At 42.5% G+C, this 23,211-nt stretch overlaps 1 protein-coding gene across 1 annotated transcript in view; it reads left to right on the top strand.

Annotated features, from left to right (window-relative positions):
* Window positions 1–23,211, top strand: part of LOC126361426 (protein phosphatase 1 regulatory subunit 21) — a 211,721-nt gene that overhangs the window by 68,189 nt on the left and 120,321 nt on the right. The window contains exon 4 of the mRNA XM_050007789.1: window positions 6,095–6,217. Within this exon, the coding sequence (XP_049863746.1) occupies window positions 6,095–6,217 (123 nt within the window). The remainder of the gene's footprint in view (window positions 1–6,094; window positions 6,218–23,211) is intronic.

Here is a 23,211-nt window from a genome sequence, read left to right as displayed (position 1 = left end):
GACTAGAAGAAGGGATCGGTTGGTAGCACATGTTCTGAGGCATCAAGGGATCACAAATTTAGTATTGGAGGGCAACGTTGAGGGTAAAAATCGTAGAGGGAGACCAAGAGATGAATACACTAAGCAGATTCAAAAGGATGTAGGTTGCAGTAGGTACTGGGAGATGAAGCTTGCACAGGATAGAGCAGCATGGAGAGCTGCATCAAACCAGTCTCAAGACTGAAGACCACAACAACAACAAACTGTTTTCTTCTTGTGCTTCTTACCTTTCCTGGAAGTGTAAGACTGGATACAGTAGGAGCTACAGTGGAAATGCTAACACTCAAAGTATCAAGAACTTCAAATCTGGGAATATAAACATCTGCACTGTGTTCTTCAGTTCCACATTTGGTTGACTGTGATCATTCAGGTGGGTTGTCACTAAATTTCTTCTTCCAGTGAGTGTAGCAATTGCTGCACAGTGGATGTGATGCTAATACTGTTACCTGAAGACCAAGATATTTCTACAATACCTCTGTCAGATTTGCAACAACTGTGGAGTGCTTTTCACTTTCCTTAAACACCACCTTCTTGTGTGTTTTTCATAGTCCACACACCTCACTCTTTCCTGCTGTATTTCCTCAGTGACACTGTATCTAACAAAAAGTTCAAACCAAACACAAAACTTGATGCCAAATGGTTTATGTGCACTCATTTGTTGTAAACAGAAGAGCACTGGAAACAGTTGCCAACATGCATATTTTACACTAGAAATTCAGTGATGTGAAATATGCAGAATGTTGAAGGGTTTTTCACACACACACACACACACACACACACACACACACACACACACACACACACACACAATATTGCCCACTATGTTTGCAGTGAGTACTAACATAGTAACCAAACAATATTTTTTGCAATTCACAAAAGTTTTCAGAAGAGGGTTTTTGAATAAATAATTTGTAAGAACTGAAATTTTTTACATTTTTAGTAATAAATATTTACATAATACAGATATCTGGAGCAGAGAAGATAGTGTTTATAATTACATGAGTAGTATCAGCTATTATGCCAGAAAAGATAACATTCTGTGGCTTTCCAAATTAGAAAAAAAAAATTAAGTCGAAAAATTTTCATCTTAAATTTGTTAGTTAACAGAAACCCATAAGTGTGCAGGTGTCAACTAAATTTAAACCCACTAATTGGGAGCTTTAATCCAGAACATCTGCCAGGTCTCCAGTACTTTTGGTTTATTACTTAATTTTTTTGTTCTCTACTGTTTTAAGAGTTATTTCAAAATATAAATTTTTCAAAGGGCCGTTCCATTTACAGAAATTAAGATAAAATGAAAATACTTCATTTTTTAACACTTACAATATAGAGGTCTAATATCTATGTTTTCTAGAGAAATTCATGACCACGAGTTGACATGACCTGTATGATTTGAAATGAAATCACCCCTTACAGTATATTTGCTTCCTAGTTTATTGCTGTAAGGGGAGAAGCTAGGCAACAACAATCACCATAGCAACCACAAATACATTCCTGGAAATGGAAAAAAGAACACATTGACACCGGTGTGTCAGACCCACCATACTTGCTCCGGACACTGCGAGAGGGCTGTACAAGCAATGATCACACGCACGGCACAGCAGACACACAAGGAACCGCGGTGTTGGCCGTCGAATGGCGCTAGCTGCGCAGCATTTGTGCACCGCCGCCGTCAGTGTCAGCCAGTTTGCCGTGGCATACGGAGCTCCATCGCAGTCTTTAACACTGGTAGCATGCCGCGACAGCGTGGACGTGAACCGTATGTGCAGTTGACGGACTTTGAGCGAGGGCGTATAGTGGGCATGCGGGAGACCGGGTGGACATACCGCCAAATGGCTCAACACGTGGGGCGTGAGGTCTCCACAGTACATCGATGTTGTCGCCAGTGGTCGGCGGAAGGTGCACGTGCCCGTTGACCTGGGACCGGAGCGCAGCGACGCACGGATGCATGCCAAGACCGTAGGATCCTACGCAGTGCCGTAGGGGACCGCACTGCCACTTCCCAGCAAATTAGGGACACTGTTGCTCCTGGGGTATCGGCGAGGACCATTCGCAACCGTCTCCATGAAGCTGGGCTATGGTCCCGCACACCGTTAGGCCGTCTCCGCTCACGCCCCAACATCGTGCAGCCCGCCTCCAGTGGTGTCGCGACAGGCGTGAATGGAGGGACGAATGGAGACGTGTAGTCTTCAGCGATGAGAGTCGCTTCTGCCTTGGTGCCAATGATGGTCGTATGCGTGTTTGGCGCCGTGCACGTGAGCGCCACAATCAGGACTGCACACGACCGAGGCACACAGGGCCAACACCCGGCATCATGGTGTGGGGAGCGATCTCCTACACTGGCTGTACACCTCTGGTGATCGTCGAGGGGACACTGAATAGTGCACGGTACATCCAAACCGTCATCGAACCCATCGTTCTACCATTCCTAGACCGGCAAGGGAACTTGCTGTTCCAACAGGACAATGCACATCCGCATGTATCCCGTGCCACCCAACGTGCTCTAGGAGGTGTAAGTCAACTACCCTGGCCAGCAAGATCTCCGGATCTGTCACCCATTGAGCATGTTTGGGACTGGATGAAGCGTCGTCTCACGCGGTCTGCACGTCCAGCACGAACGCTGGTCCAACTGAGGCGCCAGGTGGAAATGGCATGGCAAGCCGTTCCACAGGACTACATCCAGCATCTCTACGATTGTCTCCATGGGAGAATAGCAGCCTGCATTGCTGCGAAAGGTGGATATACACTGTACTAGTGCCGACATTGTACATGCTCTGTTGCCTGTGTCTATGTGTGTGTGGTGCTGTCAGTGTGATCATCAGTGTGATCATGTGATGTATCTGACCCCAGGAATGTGTCAATAAAGTTTCCCCTTCCTGGGACAATGAATTCACGTTGTTCTTATTTCAATTTCCAGCAGTGTATTTTTAAACAATGTGATATTAGTTACACACTGTCCAGAAAATGAACTGTTTCATGAAATAGAGTGTAAATAGTCAATTGAAGTGTTAAACAAGTGATGTGGAATGTTTTTCCAATCTCCTGAATAACTGATACATCCTGATTTGCCCTCTGTCAGAAATAAGTGATTCAGAAGCTATAAATATTGGTTTCCCATTCTTCAGAGATAAGTTGTAGGTTTGTATTGCCGTATGCTTTCTTACATTTCTCGACAACCCAAACTAAGCTTCCACAAGTTATACTTTAACAGTTTATCGATTCTGCAATCATGAAGTATTAAACTAATGGTTCAGAAGTATTCACACATGTCAGCACATGCCTTTTTGGAATTGAAATTGTTCAGTATTTGTAATGTCTGGTGGTATTTCACTATTTCGCCTATCTCACATTTATTATGCACCAGATGGTGTAATTTTGTGTAGTTCTCCCAAGGATGTTTGATTCTACAACTCTTTATTGCAATAATAAAATTTATGCTAAGTAAGTTTTGTAAATTGCATTTTGTTTGATGATGCGTGGCTACAGCAGCCCGAAGAATTACCTTTGTGCTTAACATACATGATTGTGATATGTTTGATATTAACTTACAAGTGAACTTTTGTATCAGATTTATAACTTACTTCACATCATTACGAATAATTCTGCGTAGGGTCTATTGAACAACCAACTTGTACTGAGTATCTGGACAGTTCTAGTTGTGTAACGAAAGACTCCCGGTACACCTCATTGCTGCATAAAGAGTTGTGTGGTGTGGTTCGAGAATTGTCCCTTGTTTATAACACACTATGTGTAAGACATTTCTCTTAATACCTATTACGACTAGTGGAGCAACAGTAGTGTCCGTCTGACAGATAATTTATTGTAACACATATCCATAGTCCAGTTTTCCATGATGTGTGAGCTGTTTTCCAGTTATTTATCTTATTATTGCAAGATGCCAAATGTGCTCATGTGCAGCTGATACCACATTACGGACAAGGGAATGATAAAGCTTAGGTCTTTCATGATCAGCCAGTATACAGTCATGTATAGTATTCTGCAATAAATGGTCCCTCTCCCGCACACTCCCGCTCCCTCCCCTCCACCACCATCCCATCCCCTCCTCACCCCATCCCTGCTTTGCCCCCGTCCCTCCTTTGCCCCCCGACCCTCGTTTGCCCCCTCCCCCCCCTCGTTTGCCCCCTCCCCCCCCTCGTTTGCCACTTCCCCCGTCCCTCATTTGCCCCCTCCACTCCGACCCTTGTTTGCCCCTTCCCCCTCCTCCCGTCCCTAATTTGCCCCCTCCCCCTGTCCCTAATTTGCCCCCTCCCCCCCTCCCCCCGTCCCTAATTTGCCACCTCCCCCCTCCCCCGTACCTAATTTGCAACCCTCCCCCCATCCCTAAGTTGCCCTCTCCCCCCCTCCCCCGTCCTTAATTTGCCCCTTCCCCTATTTGGCCCCTCCCCCCCTCCCTAATTTGCCCCCACCATAATTTGCCCCCTCCCCCACCCTAATTTGCCCCCTCCCCCCACCCTAATTTGCCCCCTCCCCCACCCTAATTTGCTAGACCGAGCTACGGAGCCCTTGATTTGCCCCCATCTCCCCCCTTCCACCGAGCTACGGAGCCCCTTGATTTGCCCCCCTCTCCCCCCTTCCACCGAGGTACGGAGTCCCTTGATTTGCCCCCCTCTCCCCCCTTCCACCGAGGTACGGAGTCCCTTGATTTGCCCCCCTCTCCCCCCTTCCACCGATCCTTGGAGCCCCTTGATTTGCCCCCCTCTCCCCCCTTCCACCGAGCCTTGGAGCCCCTTGATTTGCCCCCCATCTCCCCCTTCCACCGAGCTACGGAGCCCCTTTGCTTGCCCCCCTTCCCCCCTCTCCCCCCTCTCCCCCCTCTCCCCCTTCTCCCCCCTCTCCCCCTTCTCCCCCCTCTCCCCCTTCTCCCCCTTCTCCCCCCTCTCCCTCTCACCCTCTCTCCCCCCTCTCCCCCCTCTCCCTCTCTCCCCCCTCTCCCTCTCTCCCCCTTCTCCCCCTCTCCCCCTCTCCCCCTCTCCCCCTCTCCCCCTCTCCCCCTCTCCCCCTCTCCCCCTCTCCCCCTCTCCCCCTCTCCCCGTCTCCCCGTCTCCCCGTCTCCCCGTCTCCCCCTCTCCCCCTCTCCCCCTCTCCCCCTACCATCGAGCTACGGAGCCCCTTGACTTGCCCCCGCCCTCCCCCCTCCCCCCCTTTCCATCGAGCTACGGAGCCCCTTGAAGATGTCTCCCACAGTCGGAGACGAAACGTTGGCAATTGACACAGAGTTCATCAACCGACGACGGACTTAGCGGACATATTTCCGGACGTGAAAGTCTACATTTTAGTATCAAAAATGATCAACATTGTATGTGGAAAGCTTAGCTTCTCTTGCAGCTTATTAATCTTTGAGACCAATATTATGAGTGAATCCTTTATTTTTCTTGTAGCAAAACAAAGTATATTAATTCAAACGATTAACTTTCCCTATGTGTGTATACGTGCTACTTAACAGTGATATTGCTGTTGTCTGACTACATCATGAAAATATGCAGTGTACATGTTGCTGCATATCAAAGATATTTCCATAACATGTTTTAATATTTTTATTGAGTTCTATATTTTTTGGACTGGGAAATTCTATGTTGGTGTATAAAACCATAACCATTCAGAGGATTGATAAGTTTTACAGTTCTGAGGAAAAGTTTACTGTCACTTAACATGGGAAAAGTGTATTTTCATCCAGGAGAAAGTGAATTTTTAACCTTGAAATATGGGAAAAATCCGGAAATTTTTTTTTCTTGTCCGCATATACACACTCCCCCACCCCGCTCGCACTTGCACACCCCCTATCACAAACTGCTCTGATACTTCACAATATACATGTACAGAGCGCTACTTGTCCTATTCAGTCCATGATGTTAATGCGTGAATCGTTGGTTAGACATTCCCGATTTTTGCATTGTGTTTCCAAGGATCAGCATATTTACTATAATCATTGTACTTTGTTGTTGTTTTAAATCCTATTTTATAGTAAGATACTATCTAAAATTTTATAAGGAAATGTAGAAATATTTTTTCATTCCTACTTTTTTAATTTTTGCAGCTACATGATAAGGATGAAGCTCACCAGCGAGACGTATCTGAGCTGAGATCTAAATTGGATGCTTTAGAAGCTGAACTGAAACAACACCATGAAGTGAATACAGATGCGGAACACAAATATAAGGTGATCATTGTGCTTGTTTTATGGGTGTTTATTGGTCATGTGCAAACTATCTTAATGGCTCGTTCTGTTTCTTGCAGTTTCGACTTGATACTTCTTCTTGTGAATTTATATTATTTTAAAACATACAAAATAGTTTAATGCATTTGTCAATTTATGGTAGATTGTTGTGGCTCTATTGCTCTGTCATGTACTTAAAGAAAAATATTTTAACAGATGAAAAAGATGAAGTTTGTAGATCTTTTGGTGTACTGGTTGCTGGGGTTATTTTGTCTAGTACTCAACTCAGGATTTCCAACTTGGTGAAAGTTTTGAGGTGATGTAGGGCAGTGGATTTTTAATTTTACTTAGTGCATCGTTTCTCGTAATGAATGCTTAAGCACCCCACAGGGCCTGTAAATTACTAAAATGAGCAACCATAAAATAATCATAAATATGTTACTTGCTGTCTCCATGTCAATTTTGTAGCTAGCTGTGCCTGGAATACAAATTCCTACACCCTATTTTTGAAGGGAGTGAGGAAGTTATGACAGAAAATTGCTCTTCGAAGATCCATTTTCTATAAATTCATTTTCAGCAACAAATTGTTCAAATAATTCAATGTACAATTTAGCTTGCTTACAAGTGGTAGGTTTCAATACTCTGTTCATCACATGCATTTAGGACAAGCCTGATGCACAAACCATGCTAGACCGAAATGATACACATTTAATTATTTGCAGTTCATGAAAAAGCTGAATTTCTAACAGTTCCATAAACAACACAATACACTCCATCATGAAACTCGGGAGTGGCTTGGTATCTGATAAAGACATATATTGTTGACAAGTTTTTGAGCAATGAAACCCGCGAGGCAGCTCCAGAGTTGCTTATGTATTTTCTATGCGATCAGGAGAAGACCACAAAATGGAACTACGATCTCTAAAATGCCCATGCACGTGCCTCAGTGCTCTCAAAGTGCTCTCTTGGAATACTAAATTACTAATAACTTTGCCAGTTGGGATTATATCAACACTAATTTTTGCTATTGTAGATCAATGTGCAAGGAAGATTTCATTTAAGTTAATTTTTATATCTTAATATAGTAGGTAAGATTTTTTAAAAATGGTACTTTAGGTGGTCTTTACCGTCAGAACTGTCCATTCTGTCATTACTGTAAGATTGTTAAATCAATTCAAATTTTCTGGCATTTGGAGTGTTGCAATCATTTTCTATATCTAAAATGGTGTTGTAATCTCTTTATTGTAGCTTATGTATGTTGTTGTTGTTGTTGTTGTTGTTGTTGTGGTCTTCAGTCCTGAGACTGGTTTGATGCAGCTCTCCATGCTACTCTATCCTGTGCAAGTTTCTTCATCTCCCAGTTCCTGCTGCAACCTACATCCTTCTGAATCTGCTTAGTGTATTCATCTCTTGTTGTCCCTCTATGATCTTTACCCTCCACACTGCCCTCCAATACTAAACTGATGATCCCTTGATGTCTCAGAACATGTCTTACCAACCGATCCCTTCTTCTGGTCAAGTTGTGCCACAAACTTCTCTTCTCCCCAATCCTATTCAATACTTCCTCATTAGTTATGTGAGCTACCCATCTAATCTTCAGCATTCTTCTGTAGCACCACATTTCGAAAGCTTCTATTCTTTTCTTGTCCAAACTATTTATCGTCCATGTTTCAGTTCCATACATGGCTACACTCCATACAAATACTTTCAGAAATGACTTCCTGACACCTAAATCTATACTCGACGTTAACAAGTTTCTCTTCTTCAGAAACGCTTTCCATGCCATTGCCAGTCTACATTTTATATCGTCTCTACTTCGAACCATCATCAGTTATTTCGCTCCCCAAATAGCAAACTCATTTACTACTTTAAGTGTGTCATTTCCTAATCTAATTCCCTCAGCATCACCCGACTTAATTTGACTACATTCCATTATCCTCGTTTTGCTTCTGTTGATGTTCATCTTATATCCTTCTTTCAAGACACTGTCCATTCCATTCAGCTGCTCTTCCAAGTCCTTTGCTGTCTCTGACAGAATTACAATGTCAATGGCGAACCTCAAATTTTTTATTTCTTCGCCATGGATTTTAATACCTACTCCGAATTTTTCTTTTGTTTCCTTTACTGCTTGCTCAATATACAGATTGAATAACATTGGGGAGAGGCTACAACCCTGTCTTACTCCCTTCCCAACCACTGCTTCCCTTTCATGTCCCTCTACTCTTATAATTGCCATCTGGTTTTTATACAAATTGTAGATAGCCTTTCGCTCCCTGTATGTTACCCCTGCCACCTTTAGTCCACATTATCAAAAGCTTTCTCCAAGTCTACAAATGCTAGAAACGTAGGTTTGCCTTTCCTTAATCTAGCTTTTAAGATAAGTCGTAAGGTCAGTATTGCTTCACGTGTACCAATATTTCTATGGAATCCAAACTGATCTTCTTCCCCTAGGTCGGCTCTACTAGTTTTTCCATTCGCCTGTAAAGAATTTGTGTTAGTATTTTGCAGCTGTGGCTTATTAAACTGATTGTTCAGTAATTTACACATCTGTCAACTCCTGCATTCTTTGGGATTGGAATTATTATATTCTTGAAGTCTGAGGGTATTTCGCCTGTCTCATACATCTTGCTCACCAGATGGTAGAGTTTTGTCAGGACTGGCTCTCCCAAGGTTGTCAATAGTTCCAATGGAATGTTGTCTACTCCGGGGGCCTTGTTTCGACTCAGGTCTTTCAGTGCTCTGTCAAACTCTTCATGCAGTATTGTATCTCCCATTTCATCTTCATCTACATCCTCTTACATTTCCATAATATTGTCCTCAAGAACATTGCCCCTGTATAGACCCTCTATATACTCCTTCCACCTTTCTGCTTTCCCTTCTTTGGTTATAACTGGGTTTCCATCTGAGCTCTTGATATTCACACAAGTGGTTCTCTTTTCTCCATAGGTCTCTTTAATTTTCCTGTAGGCCTCTACATCCTTAAATTTGTCCTCTAGCCATCCCTGCTTAGCCATTTTGCACTTCCTCTCGATCTCATTTTTGAGACGTTTGTATTCCTTTTTGCCTGCTTCATTCACTGCATTTTTATATTTTCTCCTTTCATCAATTAAATTGAATATTTCTTCTGTTACCCAAGGATTTCTACTAGCCCTCGTCTTTTTACCTACTCGATCCTCTGCTGCCTTCATCCCTCAAAGCTGCCCATTCTTCTTCTACAGTATTTCTTTCCCCCATTCCTGTCATGTTCCCTTATGCTCTCCCTGAAACTCTGTACAAGCACTGGTTCTTTGAGTTTATCCAGGTCCCATCTCCTTAAATTCCCACCTTTTTGCAGTTTCTTCAGTTTTATTCTACAGGTCATAACCAATAGATTGTGATCATAGTCCACATCTGCCCCTGGAAATGTCTTACAACTTAAAACCTGGTTCCTAAATCTCCGTCTTTCCATTATATAATCAGATACCTTTTAGTATCTCCAGGGTTCTTCCATGTATACAACCTTCTTTCATGGTTCTTAAACCAAGTGTTAGCTATGATTAAGTTGTGCTCTGTGCAAAATTCTACCAGGCGGCTTCCTCTTTCATTTCTTAGCCCCAATCCATATTCACCTACTATGTTTCCTTCTCTCCCTTTTCCTACACTCAAATTCTAGTCACCCATGAGTATTAAATTTTCATCTCCCTTCACTATCTGAATAATTTCTTTTATTTCATCATACATTTCTTCGTCAGCTGCAGAGCTAGTTGGCATATAAACTTTACTACTGTAGTAGGTGTGGGCTTCGTATCTATCTTGGCCACAATAATGCGTTCACTATGCTGTTTGTAGTAGCTTACCCGCATTCCTATTTTCCTATTCATTATTAAACTTACTCCTGCATTACCCCTATTTGATTTTGTGTTTATAACCCTGTAGTCACCTGACCAGAAGTGTTGTTCCTCCTGCCACCGAACTTCACTAATTCCCACTATATCTAACTTTAACCTATCCATTTCCCTTTTTAAATTTTCTAACCTACCTGCCCGATTAAGGGATCTGCCATTCCACACTCCGATCCGTAGAACGCCAGTTTTCTTTCTCCTGAGAACGACATCCTCTTGAGTAGTCCCCGCCTGGAGATCTGAATGGGGGACTATTTTACCTCCGGAATATTTTACCCAAGAGGATGCCATCATCATTTAATCATACAGTAAAGTTGCATGCCCTCGGGAGAAATTACAGCCGTAGTTTCCCCTTGCTTTCAGCCGTTCGCAGTACCAACACAGCAAGGCCATTTTGGTTATTGTTACAAGGCCAGGTCAGTCAATCGTCCAGACTGTTGTCCTTGCAACTACTGAAAAGGCTGCTGCCCCTCTTCAGTAACCACACGTTTGTCTGGCCTCTCAACAGATACCCCCTCTGTTGTGGTTGCACCTACGGTACGGCTATCTGTATCGCTGAGGCACGAAAGCCTCCCCACCAATGGCAAGGTCCATGGTTCACGGGGGGGGGGGGGGGGAAGCTTATGTATAAGTAGTGGATAATCTATTTTTCTAACTTTTTAGTTTCAAAATTTACATTGCCATTAAAAACTTGAAAATTTCAACATCATGTTTTACATTAAATTACACATCTTATAATAATTTCAACCCAGTATCTCATAACTCTGCCAAATGTAAAATTTCAGAAAATTGTGGTTTCTGGGGCAACTGCTTACCTGATGTTCAAACTATGTATTCCTCACTTTTACATACTTCTACACCATACTACTAACAAAATTTATAATTACATCACTATCAAAATTTTATGTTATACAGTTGTGTAATCCATGTCAGCAACAAGAACACACAGAGTGCGCTTGGTTCGGCCTTGGGGCTGAATGGAAGAAGAGTAGGGGTAGTCCCCCTCTCTCCATCTAACTAGCAAACTGTTGCTAAGCAGCTAAGGCACTTGCTTACCCACAATACCACAAATTTCAATGAGCTCTACAGTATGAGACTTGTTGAAACATCACAATGTCTCAGTACTGCCATCCAACTGGAAAGCCAAAAGCTTTTCATCACTAGTACATGCTGAGAAAATCTACATTTATTTATGATTGTAATGGAAATGAAGTGGAGGCTAGTGGCTGCTAGGTGGCCAAATGAGATTCTGAGAAATGAGAAAATACAACACACTGATCACATTAATAGTGGATAATTTGTGTTAGAAAATGTTTACAAGAGGGATGAATACATATAATTGAAGATTGCAAGTCATGGAAATGTCCAGAGGTGGCTGTTGTTGTTGTTGTTGTTGTTGTTGTTTTGTTGTTGTTGTTACTACTACTATTACTGTTATTACTATTACTACTAATCTTGTTGTTGTTGTTGTTGTTAGCCCTCAGGAGATGTCATTTTGTCTCACGTGGGAAATCAACCCAAGATTGGGAATCACTGACCAGGGCCCTTCCTCTTCCTGTTGAGCCCATTCTCCCGTGTATTCTTTCTTATTCTCCAATGCATATTATTGTCAGGAGTTAAACAGGTGTTGCTGATAGGTAAATAACTGCAAATTGTTATGTTCGTGATTATTGTAAGACAGCAGGGTGTTGCACAACTATGGAAGTGTAAAATTACTAAACGGCAACTTTTAGGCACCAGGAATTTGCAGTTTCTGTGTTGCAGACTCATATGTTTGTATATTATTATATGCTTCTGAAAGTGAAGTGCCACTTATTCTTCAGAAACTTGTTGAATGTTCAATATTTTATGAAGACACATGGTCGAATATTGTGCAGCTGGAGCTGGTGTTTAGTCTCTACAAATATTTGCGAGTCAGTAGATCACCAGTAAATGGGAAAAGAGATTTTTTTATTGCCCTCTTATGTTGTGTAAATTCTAAGCTGAAATAAACTGAAGTTTATTTTCAGTTTTGAGAAAAGATTATGATGTAACTATTTCTGAACCACAAAATATAAACCACTGAAATGCAGATGTATAGTGTATAGCAATGTAGTCCAAAGGTTCAGAAAAAGTGTTTAACTGATGGTGTAGATTTCTTTGAATGATAGGATCATGAAATGACAAGGCTGAAGCAATATATTAATTAGTAGTAATACAATGAGCTAGGAAGAAAATGAGTGCATTTGGATTAGGGCTGAAGATGAAAGTTCTGGTAGTATGTGTAGAAGAGTATGAAGAGCATATTGTACCTCAGCCTTCTTACTTGACATCTCCATTTCAGTGCCACTGCCTCGATATGTCTCTCTTCCAATGTCTTCTTTTACTTCCATTGATTTACAGTATATCCCATTGCCACCGTCTCCTCTCTCACTTACAAGTCTCTTTCTGTCTTCCTTTCCCACTGCCACTGTCACTACCATACCTCAACAAATCAAAAATTCTGGGGCATCCAACTTATTTTTTCCTCTATACTCACTTGTTTAAAATTTTGGTCCAAAATGCACCGTCCTCTATGGTCTCCACTCATCTGTATTTTTCATTTCCACTGTCTCCTCTATCTTTTGCTCCCACTTCTCTCTCTCTCTCTCTCTCTCTCTCTCTCTCTCTCTCTCTCTCTCTCTCTCTCTCTCTCTCTGTCTCCCACTGTTACTGTCTTCATCCATTCATCCACCTCTCTCTTTTTTAAATGCCACTTTCTCTCTCCCGTCATCACCGCCTACTGTTTGTTTCTCTCCTACTGGCAGTGTCTCCTCTCTCTTCCACCGTCACCATCTCTGCTACCTTTTTCATGGAAAAAAAAGGCAAATATGTTCACATGCTAAAATTTTTGGTAAGGAATGTGGAATGAGAAATGAGGCAGCTAATTCCCCATTTTCCTGTTAGTCTTTTAAAGAGGAACATATTTGCACTTTTTGTGCTCTGATAGGAGCATTTGTCTGCAGTTATCTTCTTTCTCTGCTGTTGCAGGATTTGCTGTTTAATGTAAACTAATTCTACAGATTAGTAAAGTTTTTGGTATTGTATTTATATACGTAGATACATTTATATACTTCAACCAATATAAACAACAAATACGTATGCATAATAGAAGGTTAAAATGAAACTGTTTCCTTTACATTTTCTCTAGCCACTATGCTCATCATTTGCAGCTCATTGAAAATCCGCACTTGTGACTTGTGTCTTAAGAGTAAAATGGTTATTGTAAGTATTTTACTGGAATTTCAGTATTGCATATTTTTTGGCAGTAATTTTAAGTTTTTTTCAGAAATGTTAAGATCCTTCTTAGTCCTTCTTTCCCACTGCAGTACCACTTTCAGCATATATGTGTATGCATCGAGTTCCCATTATATACAGACAGCATTTCATTAAGTTTTATTGGTTGAAAAGATGTTGACTTAACAGTTTGTTGGCTTCAGAACCCTTGTGATGTCCCTAGAACCATTGCCATGGGTTCAGTAAGTAAGTTAAAACTACATTTACACTTCAGACTGGATATTACATGCATAAGTATGGCAACTTTGAACCTCTGGATCTCGGTAAAGGATAATGATATTGAAAAAGTTTCCAAGTTCCCTGAGAATATCATCTTGAGAACATATTTTAAAAATTTTGGCGATCTACATGAATAGAAATTATAGAGATGGCCATCCTCACAATTGGTACTTACTATATCCAAACATTATGTTTTTTTTTTTTTGGAGTTTTCTCCGGAACTGCTCATGAGCAAGTGGTGCATTTATGAGCTGCCTAAGGTCCACCCTAGACCACACCTAATGCAAAAGAACAAACTGATTTGCCCAGTTTGCCTGGGCTGGAGGAAATGTGTAGTGTTTAAATTTTGACCCTGTACTGTAGTGTAACTACAGTATCCCCAGTCTTCCGATGTGTACATATGGCTGCTAGGCTAAAGGCAATCAAAAACACTCAACCACCTTCTCTCTGTGATCAGTAGAACCTGAGATATAACCCCCCTGAAAAAAGGTCCTATTTTTCACCCGTCTTTTTTGAACGTATTGGTACTGTGTGTAGTCAGGTATGGACAAATTCACATAATTGTAAATTTACTCTTGTAATAGATTTGCTGCAGACTACATTTCTCATTTATAATCATCCACCAGTTGTATTGCTTTATCACCTGTTCTCATCCTGTCTGTTTTCCCACCTTGCAAAGGTCATCCGATGTCCCTTCTATCCATTGCTTTAAATTTTCAAGCTCTGAATGATATTTAACGCATGATGTGTTTAATAAACAAACAAGTTTTAATTTGTGTAAACGTTTTGTTTAAATTTGTTACACGATCACTTTCATTCCTAAGGCTAAGAAACAGTCATGGAACAAGAAGAAATATGACTTGTCAATCTTTTTACCTGTTTAACTCAGGAAAGTAGAACTAACCCCCTTTTCCTCCATCCCCACAACCCTCTCTTACCCCTCTGTATCTGTGCCCGCATGATACAACATTGCTTTTTTTTTTATTTGAGCTAGTTGGAATATATACTATGACTGATGGCTGTCTACCACTTTACCAACCCTTTTAATTTATGAAATGGTTGCATGTGAGACATTCCCTTACTTACCTGTGTTTTGCAATTTGAAGGACGGCACACTTAAATGAAAATATTGTAGAGAGGGCACAAATAGTGGTGTGAGTGGTCATTGATGACGTCATACCACAAATGGGAATTTGGGATGTATCCACCATCAGCAACCACATAGATCCCTGAATTGAACTGGCAAAATCAATGTGACCCTGCCTAATGGGTATACCCATGAAAAGAAATATTCTGCCGGGTTGCCTGATTCAGTGTGCAGGCATGACAGGAGTGGCTTGCACAATCAGTGTCAGCGTCAATACTGGGCCATTACACGTGCCGCCAGGTTAACGCCTTCATGTGCATCATCCCCCAGTGCAAGACATGAGTTAGCTGGAGGATGCTGGCTGGAGAGGTGGTGTGCATTCAGAGTCAGCTGTGGTCAACGTTGGGACACTGTTTGTAGCATTAAGCCTGTGTTGCATTGCAAAATTGTTGCGAAATACAGGGTCCAGCCATCCCGACAGTACAACTGATAAAACTTGATGCAGAACTGGGTCATGGGCTGATGCTGTGGTTACCTTGCAAACTGTCAATTGGAATTCGTCCAGCATTTCTGCAGGTGCTGATCAAGCACAAAACAAACTGTTTTGTAGTGGTTGAACTCTGTTTTGGGGCCAGTGGGAAGGCAACATGCCAACTGCATGAACGTGTTTGGCAGAAGTGAATTTAATGTCGTTATATTTGCTTATAAACCATGCCCACCATTGCAGATGCTGTACTGTCTTTTCTGGGAGCTTAGACCAATGCCTAAAAATGTACATTAAATGTTTGTGGTTAGTTGACAGGTGGAGTTTGCTGTCATACAAGTATACATGAAACTTCTTGACACCATAAATTATTGATTTAAGCCTCTTCCTCAACTTTTGAATAGTATAGTGTGCCACAGTTGTGTCGCATAGGCAATTTATTTTCCAGAGCTGTCTTCCAAACTATGGGACAAAATTGCCACATTCTCTTACTGGGACGCATCCATCACAAGCATAGATGGCATGCCCAGTATATAGGGCATCAGGCATTCCGCTGTTTTGAGACAATCGTTAAGGTGTTGAAAAGTCTGTTGTGAGGAAATAGTCCACACAAATTCTATGTACTCTTCGTGCTGATGTTGGAGCAGGTGTGTGATTTGTGCTACTGGAGAAATAGACTTTGCATAGTAGGTGATCTTGCTATGAAGAGACTGTAATTGTTTAAGGTTAACAGAAACTGGCATATTTATTATTGCACCATATGGTCGCATGAGGGCATAATACTAAGGATGTGCTCCAGGTTTTTAATACTGGGGGTGAAAAAACTGTGCTGCCTAGTTGAGAATGTAGGTAGTTTTGCGAGAAACCTGACTAGTTTCTTTAACAATTCCTCTGGGTGATGCATTGTATAGAAATAAATGTTGGAGTGAGCACTGATAGTTGCCATTAAAGTGTCACAAATGCATAAAGACCCATTAGGTTTTTTAATGACAGTCATAGGCATCACCATTTGACTGGTTTAGACTGGTGAAATAAAATGCCTAGTTCCTGAATTCATACAAGCTTGCCATGAACATTATCTTTTCACAGCAGTTGGTCACAGGTGAGCTCAACAAACTTTTGGCTCTGCTGACGATTTCATAGAGAAATGAGCAGTACCATTTTTTTGCGCATCCTAGTGATGGTTTGAAAATCTCTTTGTAAAATATGTATTGCAAAGAAAATCTGATCAGTAAATAGTACTGTTTCTGGTACTAAATTTATGTGATCCACTGTTTTGAAACCAAATGCTGTAAACGCATCCAAGCCATAAATGTTAAGAGCATTCGATGGTTTCACTGCTAAGAATTTTAGTATATGCCCAATGTTGTTGTACTTACTTGTAAGTGACAGTTCTCCGAGGAAATGAGCTGCCCTTTGGCAGTCTGATATTACTTATTGCTGAGCTATTTGGAGCAAAAGTGAGTTGAATTGCTGATGTATGTTGTCATCTGATTGTCAAGGCAGCTCCAGTGTCCAGCTTGAACCCCACTGACTGTTTGAAAATAATAATAACCAATGTAAGCTTCTGCAGTCCTGGTGAAACTGCGAAGTCAGCTGCTGTGACTGTGTGGAGCACGTGCTGTCATCAGTCTGTGTTGGTACAGGATGCTGGCAAGCAGCTTGTTTACACACAGCTGCCAGAAATCAAGTTTTCCACATGGTGAACAGTTTGCAGCATGGTGTGGTGCAGGCAACAGCTTTGTGACTGAAGGGTGCTGCAGCTGGGGCATGACTGGCACTCCATTGCCTTGCCTGGGAAATATTCCAGTGTCGAGGGTGAAGAAATTTCTGATGTGCCTGTTCAGTACTAGCAAAACGGGTTAGTCAGTGGTGAGGAATGGATGATCATCAAGACTGATTTACTAGGCCGACAACTTTACTTCCACCATTTTTTCTCAAAGCTCGGGTCTTTGTTGTGAAAAACTTACAAAAAATTTTGATTCATAGTATTGCCCATTGCTGCCTCCCTACATTCTCCCCTCTTTTGGATATCATATGAATCCCGTGGCAGAAGAACTGGGTGACTATTGTGGGGATCTATGAATCGATTCAATTTTGCACTTGTTCATATGATTGGAAGTGCTGGTCAGCCAGACTGTATGCCACTGATCGAAAAAGGTGGTAGACAGAGAGAGCAACATATGGAGAATGCGGCGGGAGGGATTGGACTTCTCATTTAAATGTTCCCATGTATATTTTGACGGGTTTTGTGACATGGGATTGAGCACTGACCTGCTGCAAAATTACCTTTACGTGTCTCACTGTATTGTGGCTGTTTGTGTTTCAGTGCTGGGCTTGAACGCATCAATTGCTTTCAGTAATGATGTCCTGTGACTGTCTACGTCTGTTTCAGTAGCTACGAAAACATCCTGTCTTCCACCGCCATGCCGGTCGTAGACATCAAAATCACTGTTCTTAAGGTGTTGAAAACATTCTCTAGATGTTCTTCCGCTAATAGCTCCCTCACCATTGATCTTACCCAGCATTTTAAGAGCCACAGCCACAGATTTCTTCATGTTAAAGCAGAAAATTAAAACTTCCTGCAAGTAGTGAGAAATGGGTATGTAAGTTGATGTACTTAATTGAGAATAACCTTATGATGCAATCACAAGTAGACTAATATTTTTATGGCATTGTGTTTACAGATGCCTAAGCTTACTGTATTACACCTATGAGCAACTACCTGAACCCCACTTGCCGCTACTACCATCTGTTGCAAAACAGTGGAAGCAAAGTTGTAGACCTAATACTTAAGTTTCTCATGGGAAGCAAGCACTCCAGATGACTGTGGATTTAGTTGGGAAGTTCTGTTAGGGGTGTAAAAAGAAGATAATGAATAAAAATCATCAGCTGGCTGTTGCTTGTGATGGCAACTAACTACTTTTGTCAAGTGATTTTTGTTAGTGGTAGTATGCTGAATGTTAGAAGCAGCCTCAAAAGATTTAATAATCTTAAGAACTTCACAAAGACTAGAAATGGTTGTGCCTTATCCTTTAGCCTTGACTTTTCTGTCAAGTGGTAGGTACAAAATCGCACCACGGATTTGTCTGCCCTGGAAACTTTGCAGTTCTGACATGGTGATATCTACATCTATGTCATACCCCGCAAGCCACCTAACAGTGTATCGTGGAGAGTGCTTCTGGTACCATTAACTAATCCCCCCTACCCTGTTTGACATGCGAATGGCGCACGGGAAGAAGTGTTGTGTGTAAGCCTCTGTATGAGCCCTAAGTTCTTGAATTCTCTCATCGTGGTCACTTTGTGAGATGTAAGTGGGATGAAGTTATCTCTTGTCTGACTCTTCCCAGAAAGTGCTCTCTCAAAATTTAAATAGCTAAACCTTTCTGTGATGCACAATGATCCTCTTGTAATGTCTGCCACCGGAGTTAGTTGAGTGTGTCTGTAATGCTCTCGCATCACTCTTCGTTTGATCTTCCGCATTCCTTCCATCAGTCCTACCTGGTAAGGAACCCGCATTGATGGACAGTACTCAACACCCAGTCAAACAAGGGCATTATAAGCCAGTTTAATTGTGGATGAGTTACATTTGTGTAAGATTCTTCCTATGAATCTGTCTGGCATCTGTCTTTCTTGCTATTTGTTTTATGTAGTCATTCCACTTAAAGTTGCTCCTTCTAAATATTTTACAGTAGATACTTTTCCTAGCAGTTTGTCATCAATAGTGTAGTTATACAGTAGCAGATTTCTTTTCCTATATATGCGCAATAAGTTACATTTTGTTTACCTTCATGACCAACTGCCAGAGCCTGCACCATGCAACAATCCTCAGCATGTCATTCTGTTAACAGATATTGTCTTCTGGCATTGTTACTTTCTTATAGACAAAGCCATCATCTGAAAATGTTCTTAAGCATCTTGTAATAGTTCCTGTTAGATCATTTATATACACTGAAAAAAGCAATGGTTCTATCTTACTTCCTTGGGATGCTCTGGAAATTGCCTTTACACCAGTCGATTTTGTTCTGTTACGAGCAACGAGTTGAGTTCTGTCTGCAAGGAAGTCTTGAATACAGTCACATATCTGGTCCAATACTCAGTAAGATCATATTTATTTTACTAACTGACAGTGTGTGGTGGTGTCAAATGCCTTCCTGAAGTCAAGCAACACAGCAGCAACCTGAGCACCAATGTCTACAGCACTGTGGATCTCATGGGGGAACAGAGTGAACTGAGCTTTGCAATATCTCTGTTTGTGGAATCTGTGTTGTTTCTCTGTTTGTGGAATCGATGTGGTTTTTTTTATAGAAGAAATTTTTGTACTCCAAAAACATCATAATTCTCGAGCATAAAACAGGTTTCATAATTCTACAACAGATTGATGTCAACAGTATAGGTCTACAGTTACGTGCATCTGCTATGCAGTCCTTGTTGAAAATGGGAATGACGTGCACTTCTTTCCAGTTAAGTACCTTTCTTTGCTATAGTAATTTACCACAAATGCCTGCTAAAATGGGAGCCAATTCTTTCGCATAATCTTTATAGAATCTTAAAAGTATCCTGATACCAGTCCAATACTATGCTTTGTGTTCCACAGTCGGTTATTTCAGTATCTGACATTTCAGCGTTTGTGCAATGCTTGGAAGGAGGGGCTGTGTTACAATCTTCTGCAGGAAACAGTTTCAGGACTGAATTCAGTATTTTGCCTTTTCTCTGTTATCTTCCATTATGGTGCCAGTGTGGTCATTGAGTGAATGAGTAGAGATTTTCGAACTGCTTACTCATTTTTACTTAAGACCGAAACCTCTTGAGGATTTTTACTCAGATGTTGACAAAATTGTTCACTCAAATCACTGAATGCTTTTCTCATTGTTGTGCTTATGCTCATTTTCACTTGGTTCAGCTTTTGTTTGTCAGTTAGGTTTTCACTTCTCTTGAATCTTTGAAGTTCCCTTTAATTACGTTGCATGTTTTCTAACATGGCTATTAAACCACTGTTAGTCTTTCCCATCCCTTAAGATCTTACTCAAAACATACTTGTCTAAAGCATATTGAACAGTGCTTTTGAATTGTTTCTACTTGTGCTCCACATCTTCATCCTTATTGCTGAACATTTGATCCCGACTACTAAAATGCTCTGCAATTTGTACCCTGCTACTCTTACTGAATAGGCCTCGAGGTATTCCTGCCTGTCGTAAGAGGCGACTAAAAGGAATCCCTCACATTTTGGCCTTTATGTGATGGTCCCCTGTTGGGTTTGATCTCCATGTTCCTAAATTTTCCCAAAGAGCGAGCCAATTGGGGAAGGGCACCTTACATGGTGCATCGTGTCTATCGTGCATTGAGATCCATAGCCCACTTTCATGTCATCACATTGCAGTCCTGCTCATTCCCCATCTCTTGGGCAAGGACACCTTCCTGGGCGCATTTTCCACCATGCACTATACAGTGTCGCTTTCTGTGCCGACGATGACCATGGACTTCGTAGCACCTCATATCTAGCATGGTAGCCTGTCCGTTGTGGTGGGACCGCCATGAACCCTGTTGGTTGTAGCCCCCTGACCACACAGGGATCAGCTCTGTTGGTGCCTGCACTGTTAACTCCCCATCTATGCCAAAGGATAGATGCCCCTGCCCCCTGGGGCATCAGGACTCCTGGCAATGGCCATCCTGCCAGGTGGCCTTTGCTGAGGCAGGGTGGCATAAGTAGGGAGGACCCCCAGTCAGAGTGGGTGGCATCAGGGCGGATGAGACGCAATGAAGCATAGTACGTCATCTCTTGCTGGTCGTCTGCCACCAGCAGTCTCTAAGTGGGCTAAGTCTAACTTCATTGCTAAGAAATATGACACCAAATCTTTCCCCTCCTCGGCCACTCCATGGGAGGAACGCTAGGCTAAGGGTGGTAGTGAAGCTTATTCAACCCGGTACCTTGTATATACGAGAGTTGAAAGGGAATCTTTCATTTCCATGAAGCCTCAGTTTTTTGTGGAGTATTTGGAGGACACGTTTGGGGGAGGTGGAGGACTCTGTCCAAAATGTGCTCGGAGTCAGTCTTGATAAAAACAGCACCCTATGCCCAGTCACGGGCGTTACTCACTTGTGACAAATTGGGGGATGTTTCCGTTACCATCAGTCCCCATAAGAGCTTAAATATGGTCCAGGGTATTATATTCCACAGGGACCATCTTTTGCAGTCTGACGACAAGCTGTGTGCCAATTTAGAGCAGAGAGGTGTTCATTTTGTCTGGCATGTCCATCGGGGTCGGAGGAATAATCAGGTTGCCAACTGTGCCTTCATCTTGGCCTTCGAGGGTGACACACTGCCCGAGAAGGTCAAGGTGATGGTTTACAGCTGTGACATCAAGCCATATATCCCTCTCTCCCGATGCGGTGCTTTAAGTGCTGGAAGTTCGGCCATATGTCATCTGGTAGTAATTCCAGCATCACGTGTTGAGGTTATGAATGTCCATCACATCCCGATACTCCATTTGGCCCACCTCTCATCGGTGTCAACTGCGGTGAGCATCATTCACTTTGCTTGCCAGACTGCGTTTTACAGAAAGAGAGGAAAATCATGGAATATAAAACATTGGACTGACTGACCTACACTGAGGCTAAGAGGAAATTTGAGGGCCTACATCCTGTGGCTAAGACTTCCTCTTATGCTGATGCTATGAGAACAGTTGTTGCCCCTTCAGTTCCTCGCATTCCTGTTGCCTCTCAGAACCACAAGACTACACCTGCCCCCTTGATGGTGGGGGACACTTCCCTCCCTATTGCTCCTCTACCACCTACTTCGGGAGCAATCTGACCTCCCCCTTCCCCCCCCCCTCCTCCTTCCCCCGCCCCCCCAAACCATCGGGGATTTCAGTCCTCACCTCTGAGCCAGAGAAGCATAAGTCGTCTTCTGCTCCTCTTGCTAGGAAGGGTTCCCTTGGGTCACTCCCTTCCCAGGTTTCTGCTAATGGGAAAGATTACACCCACCAGTGGCTTAAGAGCCCAAAAGCAGCTGGTCGTAGGGCTTCATGCTCATCGTCCAGTCCTGGAGACTGAATCATTGAAGTCCTCCCAGCCAGGGAAACTAGAGGAGCAGTGAGAGAAATCCAAAAGAAGGTCCTCAAGACCAAGGAAATTGTGGTGGCACCCACACCATTGCTACCTACAAGCTCTTTGTCTGCGGATGAGGTGGAGATTCTGGCATCCACTGAGGACCTAGATCTCACCAGACCCTCAGACACAGTGGATATAGACTGCTCAGGCAAAAATTCGGTGGCAGCAGGTGACCCTGAGGTGTAAACTGCCTTATTGAATCTTCCATGCCTTCCCAGTCTCACAATCACGTCATCCTCCAGTGAAATTGCGGCAGTTTTTACCTCCGCCTGGCTGAGCTACAGCAGCTGATAAGCTTTACACCTGCTTTCTGCATTTCCCTCCAGGAAACCTGGTTCCCGTCAATGCGGACCCCTGCCCTCCACAGCTATAAGGGATATAGAAGGAACCATAGTGACTATAATTGAGTGTCAGTTGGAGTTTGCGTTTATGTCCTAAACTCGGTCTGTAGTGAACATATGCCCCTTCAAACTACTCCTGAAGCTGTGGCTGTCAGAATATGGACGACGCAGGAAATAACTGTGTGCAATGTTTATCTTCCTCCAGATGGTGCAGTATCCCTGAATGTATTAACTGCACCGATTGATCAACTCCCTAAACCTTTCCTACTTTGGGGAGATTTTAATGCCCATAACCCCTTGGGGTGGCACCGTGCTTAGTGGCCGAGGCAGAGATGTCGAAACTTCACTTTTGCAATTCTACCTCTTCCTTTTAAACACTGGGACCGCCACACATTTCAGTGGTAGTTACTCAGCCATTGATTTATCAATTTGCAGCCCAGAACGTCTCTCATCTATCCACTGGAGAGCCCATGATAACCTGTGTGGTAGTGACCCCTTCCCCATCTCCCTGTCACTGCCCCAGTGTTAGGTTTATGGACGCCTGCCCAGGTGGGCTTTAA

The sequence above is a fragment of the Schistocerca gregaria genome, chromosome 1 (assembly GCF_023897955.1).
Source record: "Schistocerca gregaria isolate iqSchGreg1 chromosome 1, iqSchGreg1.2, whole genome shotgun sequence".
Lineage (NCBI taxonomy): Eukaryota > Metazoa > Arthropoda > Insecta > Orthoptera > Acrididae > Schistocerca > Schistocerca gregaria.
Note: the sequence above shows the minus strand (reverse complement) of the source record. Positions and strands in the feature narration are given on the sequence as shown.